This window comes from Salminus brasiliensis, chromosome 1, assembly GCF_030463535.1.
Source record: "Salminus brasiliensis chromosome 1, fSalBra1.hap2, whole genome shotgun sequence".
Classification (NCBI taxonomy): domain Eukaryota; kingdom Metazoa; phylum Chordata; class Actinopteri; order Characiformes; family Bryconidae; genus Salminus; species Salminus brasiliensis.
The window spans coordinates 9,890,421-9,911,129 of NC_132878.1; the positions used below are offsets into that span (position 1 = coordinate 9,890,421).

General features: G+C 41.1%; 2 protein-coding genes across 2 annotated transcripts in view; one reads left to right on the plus strand and one right to left on the minus strand.

Moving 5' to 3' along the window:
* Positions 1–1,503: 1,503 nt before the first annotated feature.
* Positions 1,504–7,104, minus strand: pigw (phosphatidylinositol glycan anchor biosynthesis, class W). The gene is made up of 2 exons (XM_072663018.1): positions 6,808–7,104; positions 1,504–4,471 (listed from the first exon to the last, which is right to left on the minus strand). Exon 2 carries the CDS (start codon positions 4,466–4,468, stop codon positions 2,990–2,992), a length of 1,479 nt encoding a protein of 492 aa, XP_072519119.1. The 5' UTR covers positions 4,469–4,471; positions 6,808–7,104; the 3' UTR covers positions 1,504–2,989.
* The window catches only part of myo19 (myosin XIX), a 28,892-nt gene continuing 14,918 nt past the window's right edge, over positions 6,736–20,709 (plus strand). The window contains exons 1-3 of the mRNA XM_072662841.1: positions 6,736–7,440; positions 17,947–18,094; positions 18,514–18,662. Of these exons, the coding sequence (XP_072518942.1) occupies positions 7,288–7,440; positions 17,947–18,094; positions 18,514–18,662 (450 nt within the window). The 5' untranslated portion in view covers positions 6,736–7,287. The remainder of the gene's footprint in view (positions 7,441–17,946; positions 18,095–18,513; positions 18,663–20,709) is intronic.

The window sequence follows — 20,709 nt, forward strand, 5'->3', positions numbered from 1 at the left end:
CCTTTATGACAAGAAAAACTAATATTATATCGTAGCACAAATGATAACTTTAAATAAATAAATTAATTAATTAAAAAATAACAAAAAAAAGTTGCTAGCACACGTGCAAATGCACACACACACACACACACACACACACACACACACACAGCTGGTCTAGATAGTCCATGTAGCTATAGCAGATAAACATGGAGCTTTTGGCACCCTGTCTAATAAGGGGTATATTTCCCCATCCCCATCCCCATCCCCTTCCCCTTCCCCATCCCCATCCCCTTCCCCTTCCCCATCCCCATCCCCATCCCCTTCCCCTTCCCCATCCCCATCCCCATCCCCATCCCCATCCCCATCCCCTTCCCCTTCCCCATCCCCATCCCCATCCCCATCCCCTTCCCCTTCCCCTTCCCCTTCCCCATCCCCTTCCCCTTCCCCATCCCCTTCCCCTTCCCCTTCCCCTTCCCCATCCCCTTCCCCTTCCCCTTCCCATCCCCATCCCCATCCCCATCCCCTTCCCCATCCCCATCCCCTTCCCCTTCCCCTTCCCCATCCCCATCCCCTTCCCCATCCCCACCCCAGCATTGAGCTGTGGAGCAGTGGAACTCTGTAGTGTCCTCTGGAGTGATGGATGGTGCTCCACCCAATACTTTTGGGATGAGTTGGGAGTTGAGAATGAGGTGGGGTTTGATCATCCAGCATCCCGACCTCACTAACGCTATTGTCACTGAATACAATTAAATCCTCACAGCAATGTTCCTCCAAAGTCTAGTGGGAAGCCTTCTTCCCTAGACGGTGGGGGCGTATACTGCATTTAATGTAGTTCAGCCCCCTTTATGACAAAAAAAAAAAACTAATATTATATCGTAGCACAAATGATAACTTTGAATAAATAAATAAATTAATTAATTAATTAAAAAATAACAAAAAAAAGTTGCAAATGCACACACACACACAGCTGGTCTAGTCCATGTAGCTATAGCAGAGAAACATGGAGCTTTTGGCACCCTGTCTAATAAGGGGTGTCTAATATATAACCCCCCCTCCATCCCCATCCCCAGCATTGAGCTGTGGAGCAGTGGAACTCTGTAGTGTCCTCTGGAGTGATGGATGGTGCTCCACCCAATACTTTTGGGATGAGTTGGGAGTTGAGAATGAGGTGGGGTTTGATCATCCAGCATCCCGACCTCACTAACGCTATTGTCACTGAATACAATTAAATCCTCACAGCAATGTTCCTCCAAAGTCTAGTGGGAAGCCTTCTTCCCTAGACGGTGGAGACAGTTACTCCAACAAAAGCAGGATCAATTAAAAATACTGGAGTTTTGGAGTTTATCGACTTTTCAGTGACTAATCTTGCTCAAATGAGTTGGCAAAAACAAAGAGCATTGAGTTGTGTCCTGTTCCTGTCCTGTTACCCTTCAATTTCCTAAAAATATACCAGTAGATAGATAAATACATCTTATGTATGGCATGTATTAAAAATGACCAAATACTTTAAAAGCCCTTTTAATCAGTTATTTAATGGATTTACATTTACATTTACGCATTTAGCTGATGCTCTTATCCAGAGCGACTTACAAGGTTACTTGTATTACAGAGGTGGGCCAATGTAGTGTTAGGAGTCTTGCCCAAGGACTCTTATTGGTGTAGCGCAGCACAGTCACCCAGACCGGGAATCAAACCCCAGTCTCCCACATGGTGTAATAGCTCACTGGCAGGTAGTGCTGTTATCTGTTGCGCCACAACAACCGCAATGGATGATGGTCATGAACAGGATTTTAGCATTTTAATGTTTATTATTCGCATATGGCCACTCTTTGACATCCCACCAACCAAGACTCCTTACAGGCAGTAGCTGCGTTCCAAAGCCAGATAGAGCAGATCGTCAGTAGGACTGTCCAATGAAGATACAGCCTAATGGTCACACAAATGCGTAGTGACGTTCCCGGGAAAGTTCCCGCCTCTTGCAACTGTGGTGTGAAACTTGTGTGATTTTCATTTCTTCAAATAAATTAATTAGAATGATAAAACTTTAGCAGATAAACAAACTTCTGCTCTGGTGGCTGTGCTTCCTTCCTTCCCCCTGTGTCGTATGTGTGCAGAGAACTGTGGGTAACCCAGAGCCGGGAAGGATACATCAGTTGCGTCCTCGAAATCATGCCAACCGTAGGCTGGATGTCTAAGCTGTTTATGAGGGGTCCTTCACTTCAGAACAGTCTTCTAAGACACTACTCCGGCTTTTGGGACGCAGCTATTAAAACAAGACAAGACAACCCAACCATATTTACCATTAGTGTTGGACACAGATGGAATTTAGGCTCCGCCTTTAACCCTTCCCACACACACACACACACACACACACACACACACACACACACACACACACACACACACACACACACACACACACACACACACACACACACACACAGTGACAGTGACAGTGACAGTGACAGTGAGCACACATGCTTGGCCGCCATCACTGCAGAGAGAGAGAGAGAGAGAGGCTGCACACCAGAGAGGGTGAAGGGCCTTTCTCAAGAGCCCAACAGTGGCAGCTTGCCGAGCCCGGTGCTCTAACTGCTGAGCCACCACTGCACCACATCTGCCTTAAGCTGCAAGAATTAACTTATAAATCTTTTTTTATTTTATTTTATGCATCAAACAGCTTATTTATAATTATTCGTCATGTCGTTACTGCCACTCAGAAATCCCGTATCTCCAAAATGAGAACTTTACGGGAGAAGTAAGAAATCGTCTGTACTTTCAATGCAAGTCAATGTAAAATAAAATATTCCATGTCATTTTCGGAGCATTTCTATTGGTTCACTCATGATGACATTTTGACTCAATGTAAAGAACAACTGTCAGATTCACAATATGTCAAATAGTAAAAACGGCAAAATGGACATACAAGGTTTTTGCATGACAGTGACGATATGATGCCCTGTAAACTGAACCCAACAATCCACAAAAAGATAAAATTCATAATAAATCACCAAAACTTAATTGTAATGTTGCAGATATGTAAAATGAAGATAGATAAACTGTTCATGAACATGTACGACAGCAAAACACAAACGGCAAAGAAGTCGTTACTTTTCAGAGTGTCCACAAGTATGTTGGTCAAACCAGTCATCAGATTTGCAAGCAGGAAAAACAACAGCTGATTCCTGTTCACAGACTGAATGAGACACAACTCGTCCATTTTCTTCCTTAATTTTCCATCTGTCTGCGAACTCCCAGCGGGATTCCAGGAGGTTGACACCAGAGAGAATTTTGACACCACTTTGGCGAAAAGCAAGACGACATCGGCGGCGCTCAAGCACGAGAGGAAAAACAAGGACTGGGCCACAGTCCATATGCAGAACGACAGGTTGGCCATACGGCGCGAAACTGGCTCCACGTACGTCTGGCAGACGTATAACACCAGCCATAGCCCGAAGCTTCCCAGCAGAAGGTTCCTGACCACCAATATCCAGTCTTTGACCAAATTTCTCGGCCGCATCAGATAGAGGCCAACCTGAACTCCGGCCATGTAGACGGCGACGTAACCCACCACAGAGAATATTCCCTCTCTGTTGGCTTCCAGAAAGGTGGTGCGCTCACTGTTCTGGATGATGAAGGACTTCAAATCCGTGGTCTCCAGCACAACCTGGTAGACCCCGCTAATCAGGAGAGCTATGAGCCAGGAGCTGCTGATGGGAAATACACTGAGAAGAGCAGATGCCACCACTCTCACTATGGCTAGAGTGAAGAAGAAGTTCCAGTGTATCCCATACTCCGATACATGCTCGTGATAGCCTGTTGACTTCACGCTTGCTAGACGAACCAAGCCGAGGAGCACCAGGGGCCACACAGAGAGAACCTGCTTAACCACATATCTGAACTTGGAGCCCTGGATCTTCTTTCCTCTTGCTTCTGGACAAACCAGAGCGTTGGCCATTACATAAGCTCCCACGCCAAAGTCCATGACCCCCGTCCCATAGGTCTCCGTCTTTGCATAACGCCTCGGAAACACGCTGAAGTCCACGGCCAAGATGCTGATGGCCGTCTTCACGTTCACCAGCACCCGGAAAGCAGTCACGAAGGGGACACGGTTGGTCTCCACATGGCTGTGCAGAAAGCTGTGGACCGGACCGCTGATGGACCCACGGGAGGGAGCCTTTCTGTTCTTAGACAAGAGGTACAGAACACAAAGGTCAACCACAGCCAGACCTACAATGACCCAGTGAAGGATGTCGCTGAGAACAGTGCACGACAGGACCATGGGCATGATCAGCGTGGTGAAGTCCAGGAGGAGGTGAGCACCCTTAAAGAATGGGAGAACACCTCTGCTGAGGTGAAACACTATGAGGAACAACCCTCTGCTGAGAAGACAGAGTGGGGCGAGGAAGGATCCCAGCGACACTTCGGCCACGGTCGTGCCATTGAGGTTGCTGACAAACGCAACCTTCACTTCTGCCTCGGCCATTGCCTGTGGGAACAGAGAATAAAAACTGTGTAAATACATTTTAAAAAGCAGCCTACACCTATCAGCCTGTTTGGTCTCTGTGGAGAAGTGATGCCAATAGAATAGGACTCTCCGGAGCTGATACATATAATGCCTAATGCCAGACTTGGGCTAGAGGAGTATAGAGCCCCCCAGCTTTGAGCTGTGGAGCAGTGGAACTGGGTTATCTGGAATGATGGATGGTGCTTCATCGAAAACCTTTGGGACTTGGGGGTGAGGTGGGGTGGTGATTATTGAATACCCTGAGCTCACTAATGCTCTTGTCACTAAATACAATCAAATCCTCACAGCAATGCTCCAAAATCTAGTGGAAAGCCTTCCCTGGACATTTATCTGGTGCACTACATAGTGTATGACTACTATGTATGCTACCAATGTCTACAATTTACACTTAACTAATGCCCTTAACTTAAACAAGGGAGCCGTTCGGTATTCAGCCATATTCTAGAATCACAGGCTGGATCTCAAATCGCTCTTTACTCCCTATCTAGTGCACAACACAGTGTATAAGTGGCTATAGAGGTTGCCAATGGCTTCCACAATCAAATTTGACTGCCCCTAAATTAAACAAGGAAATCTTTTGGGATTCAGTCATATTCTCAGTCACAGGATGGATCTCAAATTGTACTTTGCTCTCTTTTTAGTGCACTATGTAGATTACCAAGATTATCTACATTTAACTAGTGCCCTCAAATTAAACAGGGGAGCTGACTGGGATCCAACCATATTCTAGAATCACATGTGGATCTGAATTTCCTAGTCTGCATCTAGTGCACTATGTAGTGGATGACTGGCTATGCTACGTAGGCAATCAATGATATCTGCACTTAATTAGTACCCTCAAATTAAATATGAGTGCCATCTGTAGGCCAACCATGTTCTAAAATCAGAGGCTGGATCTCAAATTGCTATCTACTATTCTTTTTAGTGCACTACGTAGGGTACCAGCGGTTACCATTAAGCAAGAAAACCCACTGGCGATTTAACCATAATCTAGAACCACAGGCTGGATCTGAAATTTCTCTCTTTCACCCTTGAATTAAACAAGGGATCCCAATGATATCTGTACTTAAAGAGTGTCCTTAAATTAAGCAAGAAACTCCAATGGGGATACAACCATAATTTAGAACTATGAGTAGGTACATATGAGAGTATGAGTGGGTATGTAGGCTCCCAATGATGTCTACACATGAATTAGTTCCCTTGAATCAAATATAAGAGCTGTCTGTAAATCAACCATAATCTAGAATCACAGGATATCTCTCAAATTTCCCTTTGCTCCCTACTTAGTAAACTACATTGATCCACTTGGAAGTTCACATGATGATCAACAACAAGATCACATGATGAATCTCAAATTGCTCACTACTATCGATCTAGTGCACTAAGTAGAGTATGAGCGGGTACGTAGGCTTCCAATTATATCTGCACTTAAACAGCGCCCTCAAATTAAGCAAAAAACCCCAATGGGGATTAAACCATAATCTAGAACTACAGGCTGGATCTCAAATTTCCCTCTGCTCCCTACCTAGTAAACTGTGTTGTTTTTCACCCTTAAATTAAATAAGGGATCTGTTAGGGAATTAATACCAATAACATATTCCAGATCATATGATGGATCTCAAATTGCTCACTACAGTCTACCTAGTGCACTAAGTAGGGTATGAGCAGATGTGTAGGCTCCCAATTATATCTGCACTTAAACAGCGCCCTCAAATTAAGCAAAAAACCCCAATGGGGATTCGACCATAATCTATGACTACAGGCTGGATCTCAAATTTCCCTTTGCTCCCTACCTAGCAAACTACATTGATCCACTTGGAAGTTCACATGATGATCAACAACAAGATCACATGATGAATCTCAAATTGCTCACTACTATCGATCTAGTGCACTAAGTAGAGTATGAGCGGGTACGTAGGCTTCCAATTATATCTGCACTTAAACAGCGCCCTCAAATTAAGCAAAAAACCCCAATCTAGAACTACAGGCTGGATCTCAAATTTCCCTCTGCTCCCTACCTAGCAAACTGTGTTGTTTTTCACCCTTAAATGAAATAAGGGATCAGTTAGGGAATCAATACCAATAACATATTCTAGATCATATGATGGATCTCAAATTGTTCACTACAGTCTACCTAGTGCACTAAGTAGGGTACGTACGTTCAAGTGCCCTTGAATTAAGCAGGTGAGCCGTTTGGGATTGAGCCATGGGCTGTATTAGCAACTACGAGTCTCTGGAAAACGTTAAACGCATGGCAGTTAAGACTCACACTGTAGAAACAGAGACACGCAGCCTACCTTCACGCTTGTGATGTGTGGAGAAAAATTGTGAGCCCAGCTATTTCATTTTGCCAGTATTTAGCCGTCTGGCTAGCTAAGTAGCCTCGGCAGCTAGCTAGCCTGCTTGCTGGGTAGGGAGGTAGGTTGGTAGGTTGGTTGAAGCATTTATGAAAGAGGTACAAAGCGAGATACACACGCCATTAAAAGCTAAAACAGTGTTTAAATGGTTAAAGTTAATCTTTATAATGATTTAATAGCATTTCTTTTCCGTGTCTGGACTCCTTCCCATGATTCCGAGGGCGTTCGTGCGCGCTACGTCAGCGCAGGGGGCGTGTCCGAGGTGACGCAGCCGTGGTTTGGAGCGGCCGGGGCGGGGAGTGAGTCCGGGAGCGGGTCAGCCCTTCAGTCCGGGAGCTCACAACAGAGGAGCGGGGAAGCCTGGCGTGCTCTCAGTAATGGCGGGGTCCTGGGAGCAGTAGCCGCTGAAAACGTGCCGCCATGGCGAGTGTGAAGCAGAAGCTGCTGTTCCGGAGCAGGAACGGAGTGTGTGGGGACGGTGGGGACGGTGGGGACGGTGGGGACGGTGGGGACGGGACCGCTGGCAGATCCACGAGTTCTGAAAAGGGTGGCCGGGAACCACGTCATGGAAAGGTATGCTGGTCCTCAAAACCATGTGAAGTTGGTTTTATAACTGTAATGTTACAGTTTTCTGGTGGAAATCATTGTAATTTGGCTGTATTACAGTCTTTATAACTGTCCTTTTGCAGAATTATTGTCTCTATTACAGTAATCTGACAGTATACTGGTCTCTATTGCAGTAATCTGACAGTATTCTGGTCTCTATTGCAGTAATCTGACAGTATACTGGTCTCTAGTACAGTAATCTGACAGTATTCTGGTCTCTAGTACAGTAATCTGACAGTATACTGGTCTTTATTGCAGTAATCTGACAGTATTCTGGTCTCTATTATAGTAATCTGACAGTATACTGGTCTCTATTGCAGTAATCTGACAGTATTCTGGTCTCTATTGCAGTAATCTGACTGTATTCTGGTCTCTATTGCAGTAATCTGACAGTATTCTGGTCTCTATTACAGTAATCTGACAGTATTCTGGTCTCTATTGCAGTAATCTGACAGTATTCTGGTCTCTATTGCAGTAATCTGACAGTATTCTGGTCTCTATTATAGTAATCTGACAGTATACTGGTCTCTATTGCAGTAATCTGACAGTATTCTGGTCTCTATTGCAGTAATCTGACTGTATTCTGGTCTCTATTGCAGTAATCTGACAGTATTCTGGTCTCTATTACAGTAATCTGACAGTATTCTGGTCTCTATTGCAGTAATCTGACAGTATTCTGGTCTCTATTGCAGTAATCTGACTGTATACTGGTCTCTATTGCAGTAATCTGACAGTATTCTGGTCTCTATTGCAGTAATCTGACTGTATTCTGGTCTCTATTGCAGTAATCTGACAGTATTCTGGTCTCTATTACAGTAATCTGACAGTATTCTGGTCTCTATTGCAGTAATCTGACAGTATTCTGGTCTCTATTGCAGTAATCTGACTGTATACTGGTCTCTATTGCAGTAATCTGACAGTATTCTGGGCTTTATTACAGTAATCTGAAAGTATACTGGGCTTTATTGCAGTAATCTGACAGTATTCTGGTCTCTATTACAGTAATCTGACAGTATTCTGGTCTCTATTGCAGTAATCTGACAGTATTCTGGTCTCTATTACAGTAATCTGACAGTATTCCGGTCTCTATTGCAGTAATCTGACAGTATTCTGGTCTCTAGTACAGTAATCTGACAGTATTCTGGTCTCTATTGCAGTAATCTGACAGTATTCCGGTCTCTATTGCAGTAATCTGACAGTATTCTGGTCTCTATTGCAGTAATCTGACAGTATTCTGGTCTCTATTGCAGTAATCTGACAGTATTCTGGTCTCTATTACAGTAATCTGACAGTATTCCGGTCTCTATTGCAGTAATCTGACAGTATTCCGGTCTCTAGTACAGTAATCTGACAGTATTCCGGTCTCTATTACAGTAATCTGACAGTATTCTGGTCTCTATTGCAGTAATCTGACAGTATTCCGGTCTCTATTGCAGTAATCTGACAGTATTCTGGTCTCTATTGCAGTAATCTGACAGTATTCTGGTCTCTATTGCAGTAATCTGACAGTATTCTGGTCTCTATTACAGTAATCTGACAGTATACTGGTCTCTATTGCAGTAATCTGAAAGTATACTGGTCTCTATTGCAGTAATCTGACAGTATTCTGGTCTCTATTGCAGTAATCTGACAGTATACTGGTCTCTGTTGCAGGAATCTGACAGTATACTGGTCTCTGTTGCAGGAATCTGACAGTATTCTGGTCTCTAGTACAGTAATCTGACAGTATTCTGGTCTCTATTGCAGTAATCTGACCATACTCTGGTCTCTATTGCAGTAATCTGACAGTATTCTGGTCTCTATTGCAGTAATCTGACCATACTCTGGTCTCTATTGCAGTAATCTGACAGTATTCTGGTCTCTATTGCAGTAATCTGACAGTATACTGGTCTTTATTGCAGTAATCTGACAGTATTCTGGTCTCTATTGCAGTAATCTGACAGTATTCTGGTCTCTATTGCAGTAATCTGACCGTATTCTGGTCTCTATTGCAGTTATGACAGTATTCTGGTCTCTATTACAGTAATCTGACAGTATTCTGGTCTCTATTGCAGTTATCTGACAGTATTCTGGTCTCTATTGCAGTAATCTGACAGTATTCTGGTCTCTAGTACAGTAATCTGACCATACTCTGGTCTCTATTGAAGTAATCTGACAGTATTCTGGTCTCTATTGCAGGAATCTGACAGTATTCTGGTCTCTATTGCAGTAATCTGACAGTATTCCGGTCTCTATTGCAGTAATCTGACAGTATTCTGGTCTCTAGTACAGTAATCTGACAGTATTCTGGTCTCTATTGCAGTAATCTGACAGTATTCTGGTCTCTATTGCAGTAATCTGACAGTATTCTGGTCTCTATTTCAGTAATCTGACAGTATTCTGGTCTCTATTGCAGTAATCTGACAGTATACTGGTCTCTATTACAGTAATCTGACAGTATACTGGTCTCTATTGCAGTAATCTGACAGTATTCTGGTCTCTATTGCAGTAATCTGACTGTATACTGGTCTCTATTGCAGTAATCTGACAGTATTCTGGTCTCTATTGCAGTAATCTGACAGTATTCTGGTCTCTATTGCAGTAATCTGACTGTATTCTGGTCTCTATTGCAGTAATCTGACAGTATTCTGGTCTCTATTACAGTAATCTGACAGTATTCTGGTCTCTATTGCAGTAATCTGACAGTATTCTGGTCTCTATTGCAGTAATCTGACTGTATACTGGTCTCTATTGCAGTAATCTGACAGTATTCTGGGCTTTATTACAGTAATCTGAAAGTATACTGGTCTTTATTGCAGTAATCTGACAGTATTCTGGTCTCTATTGCAGTAATCTGACAGTATTCTGGTCTCTATTACAGTAATCTGACAGTATTCCGGTCTCTATTGCAGTAATCTGACAGTATTCTGGTCTCTAGTACAGTAATCTGACAGTATTCTGGTCTCTATTGCAGTAATCTGACAGTATTCCGGTCTCTATTGCAGTAATCTGACAGTATTCTGGTCTCTATTGCAGTAATCTGACAGTATTCTGGTCTCTATTACAGTAATCTGACAGTATTCCGGTCTCTATTGCAGTAATCTGACAGTATTCCGGTCTCTAGTACAGTAATCTGACAGTATTCCGGTCTCTATTACAGTAATCTGACAGTATTCCGGTCTCTATTGCAGTAATCTGACAGTATTCCGGTCTCTATTGCAGTAATCTGACAGTATTCTGGTCTCTATTGCAGTAATCTGACAGTATTCTGGTCTCTATTGCAGTAATCTGACAGTATTCTGGTCTCTATTACAGTAATCTGACAGTATACTGGTCTCTATTGCAGTAATCTGAAAGTATACTGGTCTCTATTGCAGTAATCTGAAAGTATACTGGTCTCTATTGCAGTAATCTGACAGTATTCTGGTCTCTATTGCAGTAATCTGACAGTATACTGGTCTCTGTTGCAGGAATCTGACAGTATACTGGTCTCTGTTGCAGGAATCTGACAGTATTCTGGTCTCTAGTACAGTAATCTGACAGTATTCTGGTCTCTATTGCAGTAATCTGACCATACTCTGGTCTCTATTGCAGTAATCTGACAGTATTCTGGTCTCTATTGCAGTAATCTGACCATACTCTGGTCTCTATTGCAGTAATCTGACAGTATTCTGGTCTCTATTGCAGTAATCTGACAGTATACTGGTCTTTATTGCAGTAATCTGACAGTATTCTGGTCTCTATTGCAGTAATCTGACAGTATTCTGGTCTCTATTGCAGTAATCTGACCGTATTCTGGTCTCTATTGCAGTTATGACAGTATTCTGGTCTCTATTACAGTAATCTGACAGTATTCTGGTCTCTATTGCAGTTATCTGACAGTATTCTGGTCTCTATTGCAGTAATCTGACAGTATTCTGGTCTCTAGTACAGTAATCTGACCATACTCTGGTCTCTATTGAAGTAATCTGACAGTATTCTGGTCTCTATTGCAGGAATCTGACAGTATTCTGGTCTCTATTGCAGGAATCTGACAGTATTCTGGTCTCTATTGCAGTAATCTGACAGTATTCCGGTCTCTATTGCAGTAATCTGACAGTATTCTGGTCTCTAGTACAGTAATCTGACAGTATTCTGGTCTCTATTGCAGTAATCTGACAGTATTCTGGTCTCTATTTCAGTAATCTGACAGTATTCTGGTCTCTATTGCAGTAATCTGACAGTATACTGGTCTCTATTACAGTAATCTGACAGTATACTGGTCTCTATTGCAGTAATCTGAAAGTATACTGGTCTCTATTGCAGTAATCTGACAGTATTCCGGTCTCTATTGCAGTAATCTGACAGTATTCCGGTCTTTATTGCAGTAATCTGACAGTATTCCGGTCTTTATTGCAGTAATCTGACAGTATTCTGGTCTTTATTGCAGGAATCTGACAGTATTCTGGTCTCTATTGCAGTAATCTGACAGTATTCTGGTCTCTATTGCAGTAATCTGACAGTATACTGGTCTCTAGTACAGTAATCTGACAGTATACTGGTCTCTGTTGCAGAAATCTGACAGTATACTGGTCTCTGTTGCAGGAATCTGACAGTATACTGGTCTCTGTTGCAGGAATCTGACAGTATTCTGGTCTCTAGTACAGTAATCTGACAGTATTCTGGTCTCTATTGCAGGAATCTGACAGTATACTGGTCTCTATTGCAGTAATCTGACCATACTCTGGTCTCTATTGCAGTAATCTGACAGTATTCTGGTCTCTATTGCAGTAATCTGACCATACTCTGGTCTCTATTGCAGTAATCTGACAGTATACTGGTCTCTATTGCAGTAATCTGACAGTATTCTGGTCTCTATTGCAGTAATCTGACAGTATTCTGGTCTCTATTGCAGTAATCTGACCGTATTCTGGTCTCTATTACAGTAATTTGACAGTATTCTGGTCTCTATTACAATAATCTGACAGTATTTTGGTCTCTATTGCAGGAATCTGACAGTATTTTGGTCTCTATTGCAGGAATCTGACAGTATTCTGGTCTCTATTGCAGTAATCTGAAAGTATACTGGTCTCTATTGCAGTAATCTGACAGTATTCTGGTCTCTATTACAGTAATCTGACAGTATTCTGGTCTCTATTGCAGTTATCTGACAGTATTCTGGTCTCTATTGCAGTAATCTGACAGTATTCTGGTCTCTAGTACAGTAATCTGACCATACTCTGGTCTCTATTGAAGTAATCTGACAGTATTCTGGTCTCTATTGCAGGAATCTGACAGTATTCTGGTCTCTATTGCAGGAATCTGACAGTATTCTGGTCTCTATTACAGTAATCTGACCATACTCTGGTCTCTATTACAGTAATCTGACCATACTCTGGTCTCTATTGCAGTAATCTGACAGTATTCTGGTCTCTATTGCAGGAATCTGACAGTATACTGGTCTCTATTACAGTAATCTGACCATACTCTGGTCTCTATTGCAGTAATCTGACAGTATTCTGGTCTCTATTACAGTAATCTGACAGTATACTGGTCTCTATTACAGTAATCTGACAGTATTCTGGTCTTTATTGCAGTAATCTGACAGTATTCTGGTCTCTATTGCAGTAATCTGACAGTATTCCGGTCTCTATTGCAGTAATCTGACAGTATTCCGGTCTCTAGTACAGTAATCTGACCATACTCTGGTCTCTAGTACAGTAATCTGACCATACTCTGGTCTCTATTGCAGTAATCTGACAGTATACTGGTCTCTATTGCAGTAATCTGACAATATTCTGGTTTCTATTGCAGTAATCTGACAGTATTCTGGTCTCTAGTACAGTAATCTGACAGTATACTCGTCTCTATTACAGTAATCTGACAGTATTCTGGTCTCTATTGCAGTTATCTGACAGTATTCTGGTCTCTATTGCAGTAATCTGACAGTATTCTGGTCTCTATTGCAGTAATCTGACAGTATTCTGGTCTCTATTGCAGGACTCTGACTGTATACTGGTCTCTATTGCAGTAATCTGACAGTATTCTGGGCTTTATTACAGTAATCTGACTGTATACTGGTCTCTATTGCAGTAATCTGACAGTATTCTGGGTTTTATTACAGTAATCTGACAGTATTCTGGTCTCTATTGCAGTAATCTGACAGTGTCCTGGTCTTTATAACAGTTTTCTGATCAATATAAATATAACATATCAGTATCCTGGTCTTTATAACAATAATCTGACAGCATGTTGGTGTTTATAACCAATTTGTCCCTAATCTGGACAATAACTATAACCTAGGGCAGGGCGATATGGTAAAATACTATGTCATGATATTTTCATGTTTCAGTTTTTTATAACTATAACCCCAGTATTCTGGTCTTTATAGCAGTTATATGACCAAATTCTGTGATAATATTATAAGCCTTATAGTTATGTGTTTAATAGTTTGGTCTGAAAGTTTAAAAAAGAGGTTTCATAGGGTGTGAAATGGAGCTGGGCAATATGAGAATATTTTATTGCAATAAATTTTCTTATCGTGATACATCCTTTGGATGGTTGTTTTTTAAAAAAAGAAATCCATCACTACTGATGCATTTTGTCTGAAATGGCATCTGTCCTGATAAATATATCATGTATTGTGAAAATGTCTTTAAATATTGTGATACAATATTTTTACCATATCGCCCAGCCCTAGTGTGATATGTTCTTTATATGGTTATACTTTAATTCCCTCCAAATTCTGCAGCGTTATCTAACTCTGGTTAGTAACGCTGAAATGAACGTTTTCAAAATATATATATATATATATTTAAATTTGCATGCATAATTAATTAAACACATGTTTTCAGAGCACAGTTGCTCTGAGAAGACGTACATATCTGATATAACTTGATTACATTGAGCTGCTTTGCTGTTTATGTCGGTTAAAATGATTCTGGTATTTGCAGCTATGATTACTCTATGATTAACTGCATTTCTGCTTCTGGATCTCTGTGTAAAGCATCCCTTGTTGTCATTCTTGTCCTGCACACGGTGAGGTGTTCCTTGGATTAGGCAGCTGTCAGGCTAATCTCACCTTGCTCACGTTGCTTGCTTTTGTATTTCCGTCTAGACCAAGATTACTGTGTCCAGGTGCCATCCTGTAATGTGAGAAGTGTCCACATAAACATGCTATACTGTGGACAGTGGACACTGCTACTACTCAGTGTTGCTGAGTGAGGATACACAGAATATCCTCTTCATTTATTACTCTTCATTTATTCTTTATATTTCAAAGCTCTTTAAAATATGACTTTTACAGGAAAAGGACAAAAACTTTATATTTAAATGTAAGTCAGTGTAAGAAGCTGTTATGCCAAGTAATTCTGGAGCAATTCTATTGGTCCATTCATCATGAAAGTTTGACACAACCTAAAGTACAGATCCAAATGAGGTCCAAAAGTGAAAAATCTCAGAAGTGGAGATGAAAGGTTTTTCAGACAGTGATGATTATTTATTTTCCTTTCACAAATAAGTTGAATGGGTTATAGCCCGACTCCACAAATCCAATTAAGACCTCTAGAACATCTCAATGAGAGTTCATACAGATTAAGACCAGTTGTTGTTCCGAGTACTTAATTGAATTAGCCTCCACCTCACGTCTTGCTAACCCCCCTCTGGCTCTAGTGTTGTGTTAATTAAGGACACATCTGTCTGATCACTCATTCCATGGCCCTGGTGATAACATAGCCTGAGCTTCTGGATCTAGAGCATTTGGGTACCATTGCATTACCCTGAACCCAGACAAGTGATCATGGTCTAGACAAGTCGACGTGAATCTGATTGCACGTGATTCGTTCGGTAATCAGTTACAGCAGTGGTTCTCAGCCCGTGTGTCTACCCTGCTCCAAACACACCTGGTCCAGCAGAGGTCATTACCAAGCCCTTCCTGTGTTGAAACTGCTAAATGTGCAGGGCAGGGGGTTCCTCCAGGACCAGGGTTGAATGTTACAGTGTGTTGTGGTTAAAACAGCCTGTGTCTCGTGATCATATTGGACTTGATGGTGGTAGTTTTTTCCTTTGTGACATATTTTACATGTGGACCAAAAGAAATGGTTGAAAAGCGCCTGGTATTTTTACATTTACTTCCATTGAAAGTCAAGAAGGTTTTTTCCTTTTCCTGTAAAGTTGACTTTTTTTGGAGATGTAGTGCCCCGTTCAGGCCTATCTGGCTCATCTAGTGTCTTGTACCTGTTGACCCTTTTTTTCCCCCTTTTTTTACCAGAGGAAAGTACTACAATATACAATAGAGATACGGCACATTTGGTGCTTGTATCCCTAAAAATACCATTTAAAATGTGTTGTTTTTTCTGTGTGGATTATGCTGGACAATATGACTATTTTATTGTGATCAGTTTTTCTGTTGTGATACACAGTATGCTTTTCTGAGCATATCGAGGATATTGTCCGTGCTTAAAGAACACTGATCAGCTGCATGTTTCATCACAAACCGTGTAATTAGTCTGGTTTAACTGTATAACTGTGTAAGTGCAAATCACTGTACTACATATGGGGGAGTGTTTGGATGGTGGTTTTTAAAAATCCATCACCACTGATGCATTTTGTCTGCACTCACGTCTATCCTGATGAATATCGTCTATCATGAAAATATCTGTAAATATAGTGAGACAATATTTTTTTTATCATATCGCTCAGCCCTATTTCAGCGTTCAAACGTTTGAACACCAATTATGAGTAAAATTATTCTACTGCTCCAGATTTGAACCAACCAGCAAGAAGCTATAGTAAAATGATTTCTGATGAATGAAGTCTGTAGAATTTTGAGAATAAAGGAATAAGAAATGTGCTTTTCACACGTCAGGCAGATGGATAACGTATCAAGACGTTACTAGAAATTAATAATTATATTATTAATTAATTAATAATATTATTAGTATTATATAGTGTTATTATTATTATTAGTAGTAGTAGTAATATTATTGTTTAAAACATCTTGAAATGCCTTCTGCCAGGCCCTTTCAGCCTTAATAAAATCCACTTACCAAAATAATTCTAAAACTAATTAGTACTGAAGATGTACTGTGGTGTCTTTGTTCTACATGTTTTAGAGTTCTCGTGTGTGTGTGTGTGTGTGTGTGTGTGTGTTTTGTTTTTGTTGTTCCTGTGGATTATGTAGGCTTGCATGTGTTCATCAGGATGACTGTATCATTAGTCTAGTCTCCAGCATGCTTGGCCCTGTTCTGACAATGGCTTGCCTCATAGCTTGGCTACAGCATGTCATTACAGGATGCTCCTCCACATTCTCCTACAACACCCCCCCCCCTTGCACCTATTACACACTACATACCCAAAAGTATCTAGAATCCTCTTTTAGTTATACAGACAGAGGTGCATTTGCTTTACTGTGGACTGTAGAACATTTACGGTAAACAGCTTAATAACTTCCTGTAATAATAAAATATATTATTTATTACCAATAAAAACAAACTGATGGTAAGGCTTGTTGCTTCATCTGAGCAAGTGTGTGTTGGGTGGGTTAATTAAAGCCTCAGAAATGCAACACTAGTACCTGTACTTTTATTATTATTATTATTTTTAGTAGTAGTAGTAGTAGTAGTAGTATTATTTATCTTGTATCCCATGACAAGCACAGTATACCCACCGATCAGGACACTACTGGTAATAAATGCACGTGGGCTTAAGCCTCTATGAGCCAGCCATGTGCAACACACACAAAGCTTACGTACTCACTCGGGCCCTTATGTAACAAATGTTTCCAGCCCCATGCGTGTCTCTCTGTGGAAGCAGCTGGCGTTGTGTTGTGGTGTGTTGTGGAGTGTTGATTGTGTTGTGCTGTGATTTGTCATTTTATCCATAACCTCATAAAGAAAGACAGAAGTCTGAGGTCATAGGAGGTCCCAGTCTTGGCTGCGTTCAGACTTGTCTTTCGAAAGCCGGGGAATGAATAACACTGCAGACATTCCAAACACTGTTTATGGGTCAAAGCTGGGAGGGAATTCTCGAAACCTCAGGTTCTGTGTGTTTTGTAAGGTACCAAGCAACTGCACTCAGCTTCATACGTCTGTTCAAGAGACCAGGAAGGCTGCTGTGTTGTAAGACACAGAAACACTAAGCGTCTGTAGAATGTCTCCAGATCAAGGGTATTAATTTCCTCTCCTCTTCCTCACATACATCATTTGGGAGCTCTTTTTACCATCTTAACTTATGATAATAATAATTTAAAAAGTACTCTAATTATTTAAAGACAGTGTTTACATGCTTTAGTAAAGACTTAATGATGGCCAATACTGAGATTATAGAAAATTGCAATATATTATATTCATTTGTTGAGTGGCATAGTGCTGAATATCAGGTAATTGCAAAGGGGTCACGCTCCCTTTTTTTTTCTCTGCTGAGAGCGCATGGCCAGTTGTACTCTCTCTCATTCCGGCTGCTGGTGGCAAGCAGCAAATCCAATCCTAATTTATATGTGCACACATTTCTACACAGGTCAGTGGAGCAAACGAGCCAGTCCAGGCCCGGAGGAAGTCTCTCAATGACTCGCTGGAAGGAGATGTCAGAGCTTTCTTAGTAAATGAAGCTGAGCTCCACACCTACGATGACCTCACCAAAGTTAACCCAGTTACCCCAACCACAGGTACACTGCTATGTTTATACCATTCCCAGACTTTCTTTGATCTGTTTGTGTTGAGGGATTAAAAGACTTTAATTTTTTAATATTTGATACATTAGGAACATTAGTTTTCAGTGAATGTCTGCCAGTCTAAGCAGCAGCACTGGGCTAATAAAGTCTACAGACGAGACTAAGAGACTTGGCATTTCTCCCATTTCAATCCATCATGGCCTGCACTCATTGTGTTCCTGCTGTTTCGATGAATACAAATGAATATAAAGACAGACTTTTGGTCTTCTCTGTTTTGCCTGGTTTTGTCTTCTTGTTTTCTTTTTTTTTTCTTTTGTCTTTTTTTATGTCTGTCTGTCTTTCTGTGGTCTTCTGTCTATAATTTTCTGACTTTTCCTAATATTTCTAAAATCACGTTTCTGTTTGTGTATCAGTGCTGAAATGCCTGCAGGCACGCTACAGTGCGAGGGTCTTCTACACTCATGCAGGCTGCACCCTGGTGGCCCTCAACCCCTTCCAGCCCATCCCTCACCTCTATTCTCTGGACATGATGCGCGAGTACCACTCTGCCCCCCAGCCTCAGGTAATCGTCAAGCCACATTGTGAATGAAACGAAAACATCTAGGCAAAGTCTGTTGCCTGTGGAATTGTGTAAGCTGATGAAAAGGTCAATAAAGATCTAGCTGGTTATAGCTTAGCAAACATGGCTTATACACGGTATGGACAAAAGTATTGGGACACCTGCTTATTAATTATTTTCTTACAAAATCAAGATTATTAAAAAGAGTTTATCCTACTATTGTTGGAGTTGCTGTCCAGTGAAGGCGTTTAACTGGATTTCCATCATTCCAGCTCAATGCTGGGTGGCTTTCTACCCCTCTAGCCCCACCTGGCATTAGGCATGGGGCCAATATATTCATGTTTATTTGCTCCAGGGAGTCATATTCTATTGGAAATGCTTCTCTACAGGGACTAGTAGCTGAATGCATTCATTAGATAGGGTGTCCACAAATGTTTAGACATACTGTATTTGTGGTATTATAGTTCTTGGAAAATACTCTTCTGCACTTCAACTTAACTTGGAACATCCAGAATTGGGACGATTCCATATTTTACGGGCCAATTCTGTATTTTAAAGAAAGGTTGACAACCCTTTATACACAGTACAGCCCACAGTAAAAAGTGAAACGTAAGAGTCTGGAAAGATAAACACAATCAGGCTAACAAAACAAAAGGGAGATCCATAAGTAATCCAAAAAGCGCAAATCTAGGGCTGCTTACAACAGGGTAGGCAAAAACAGAGAACCACTCGGTATGCAACACAACGATGGCAAAAAAAAACAACAACAACACATTTATATAATCCAGCTTAGATTGTAAACAGGTGTCTGTGACGGGTGTCTGTAGTTTGTAGTCAGGTGAAGATCTGGGAAGCTGTCTCTAAATGATGGGCTGGTGACCTGTGACCGTGGTGTCAGACAGACAAGATTATGGGAACTGTAGTGCTTGGACTTTTGTAGGTTTACATTCACCACCTTATAATACTTATTATACACAATCATCACAATTATTGTTTCCAAAAGTTACACGGTCTTAGTTTGACTGGTTTAGGTTGTTATTTAATATTACAGCATTAAATGTAATTTTACTTTATTAGTAATTGATCTTGTAAAATTAATGTGCAATGAATTACAAGCATTTTCTTTGTCATTTTTACATTTTTATATGATGAAGAAAAAGCATAATCCGGTCTCGTAGCTGCTGCTGCCTTGATTCAGACTCAACTACTAAAATTATTGGTTGTGACTCGAACTCTGCTCTAGCGGTCTTGACTACAACACTACTTGTTAGTTCCATACGTCTGGCACTCCATACATGCCTGTAGCACTGAGCAAATATGTGCTCATTCATCCCATGAGCCTCAAATCAGGCAAACAAATGAGTTTAGATTCTCTGCCCAAGCCTGACCTGAATGCTATTTTTTATTTTATATAAAGCTCCACAGTAACAAAGTCACAGTTGTTATTAGTTGTTAATGACTGTGCACTGTGCTTGGTTAGAATATGTATAATGACTTTTTGCAATAAAAAAAATGAACCCAGCAAACTGAAACAGTCAGTTTTGTCAGGCTGAACTGTTATACACACATACTGCGCTAAGAGGCTAAATTCAGCCGTTCACATAAACCATGCTATACATGTATTTGGTTATTTATTACACTGTGCTTGGCGCTGTGTTCCCATACAACCTTGATGACTTTGGCTGACCTCACTGTAGTGTTTTCCTGTTTGAGTGCACTTCATGGTTAACTGGAGATCAGGAAGTCCAGCAAAATATACCACATGTAGTGTTTTAACCTTGTCGAGGGCGTTTACTAGCCTCTGGTTAAAAGGAGAGTCTGCTGCTACACATCATATCAGATTGCTTAGTGTGCTTCAGTAGTGGGAGTGGCTAATGCTTGGGACAATACAGTATAATATTGTGATATTGTGTGTTTTAGTAAAAAAAAGTATTATATAGTATTGTATCAATATCAGATGGTTAATTAGACAGTATAAATGAGGAGACCGGCCACTGGTTGGAATATGAATGTTCTTTTAAGGCTCGACATGTCTTTTCCCGCCTTTCTA

Bases quoted from the DNA above. Each gene is read 5' to 3' on its own strand.
- pigw (XM_072663018.1), bottom strand. From the start codon at position 4,468: ATGGCCGAGGCAGAAGTGAAGGTTGCGTTTGTCAGCAACCTCAATGGC.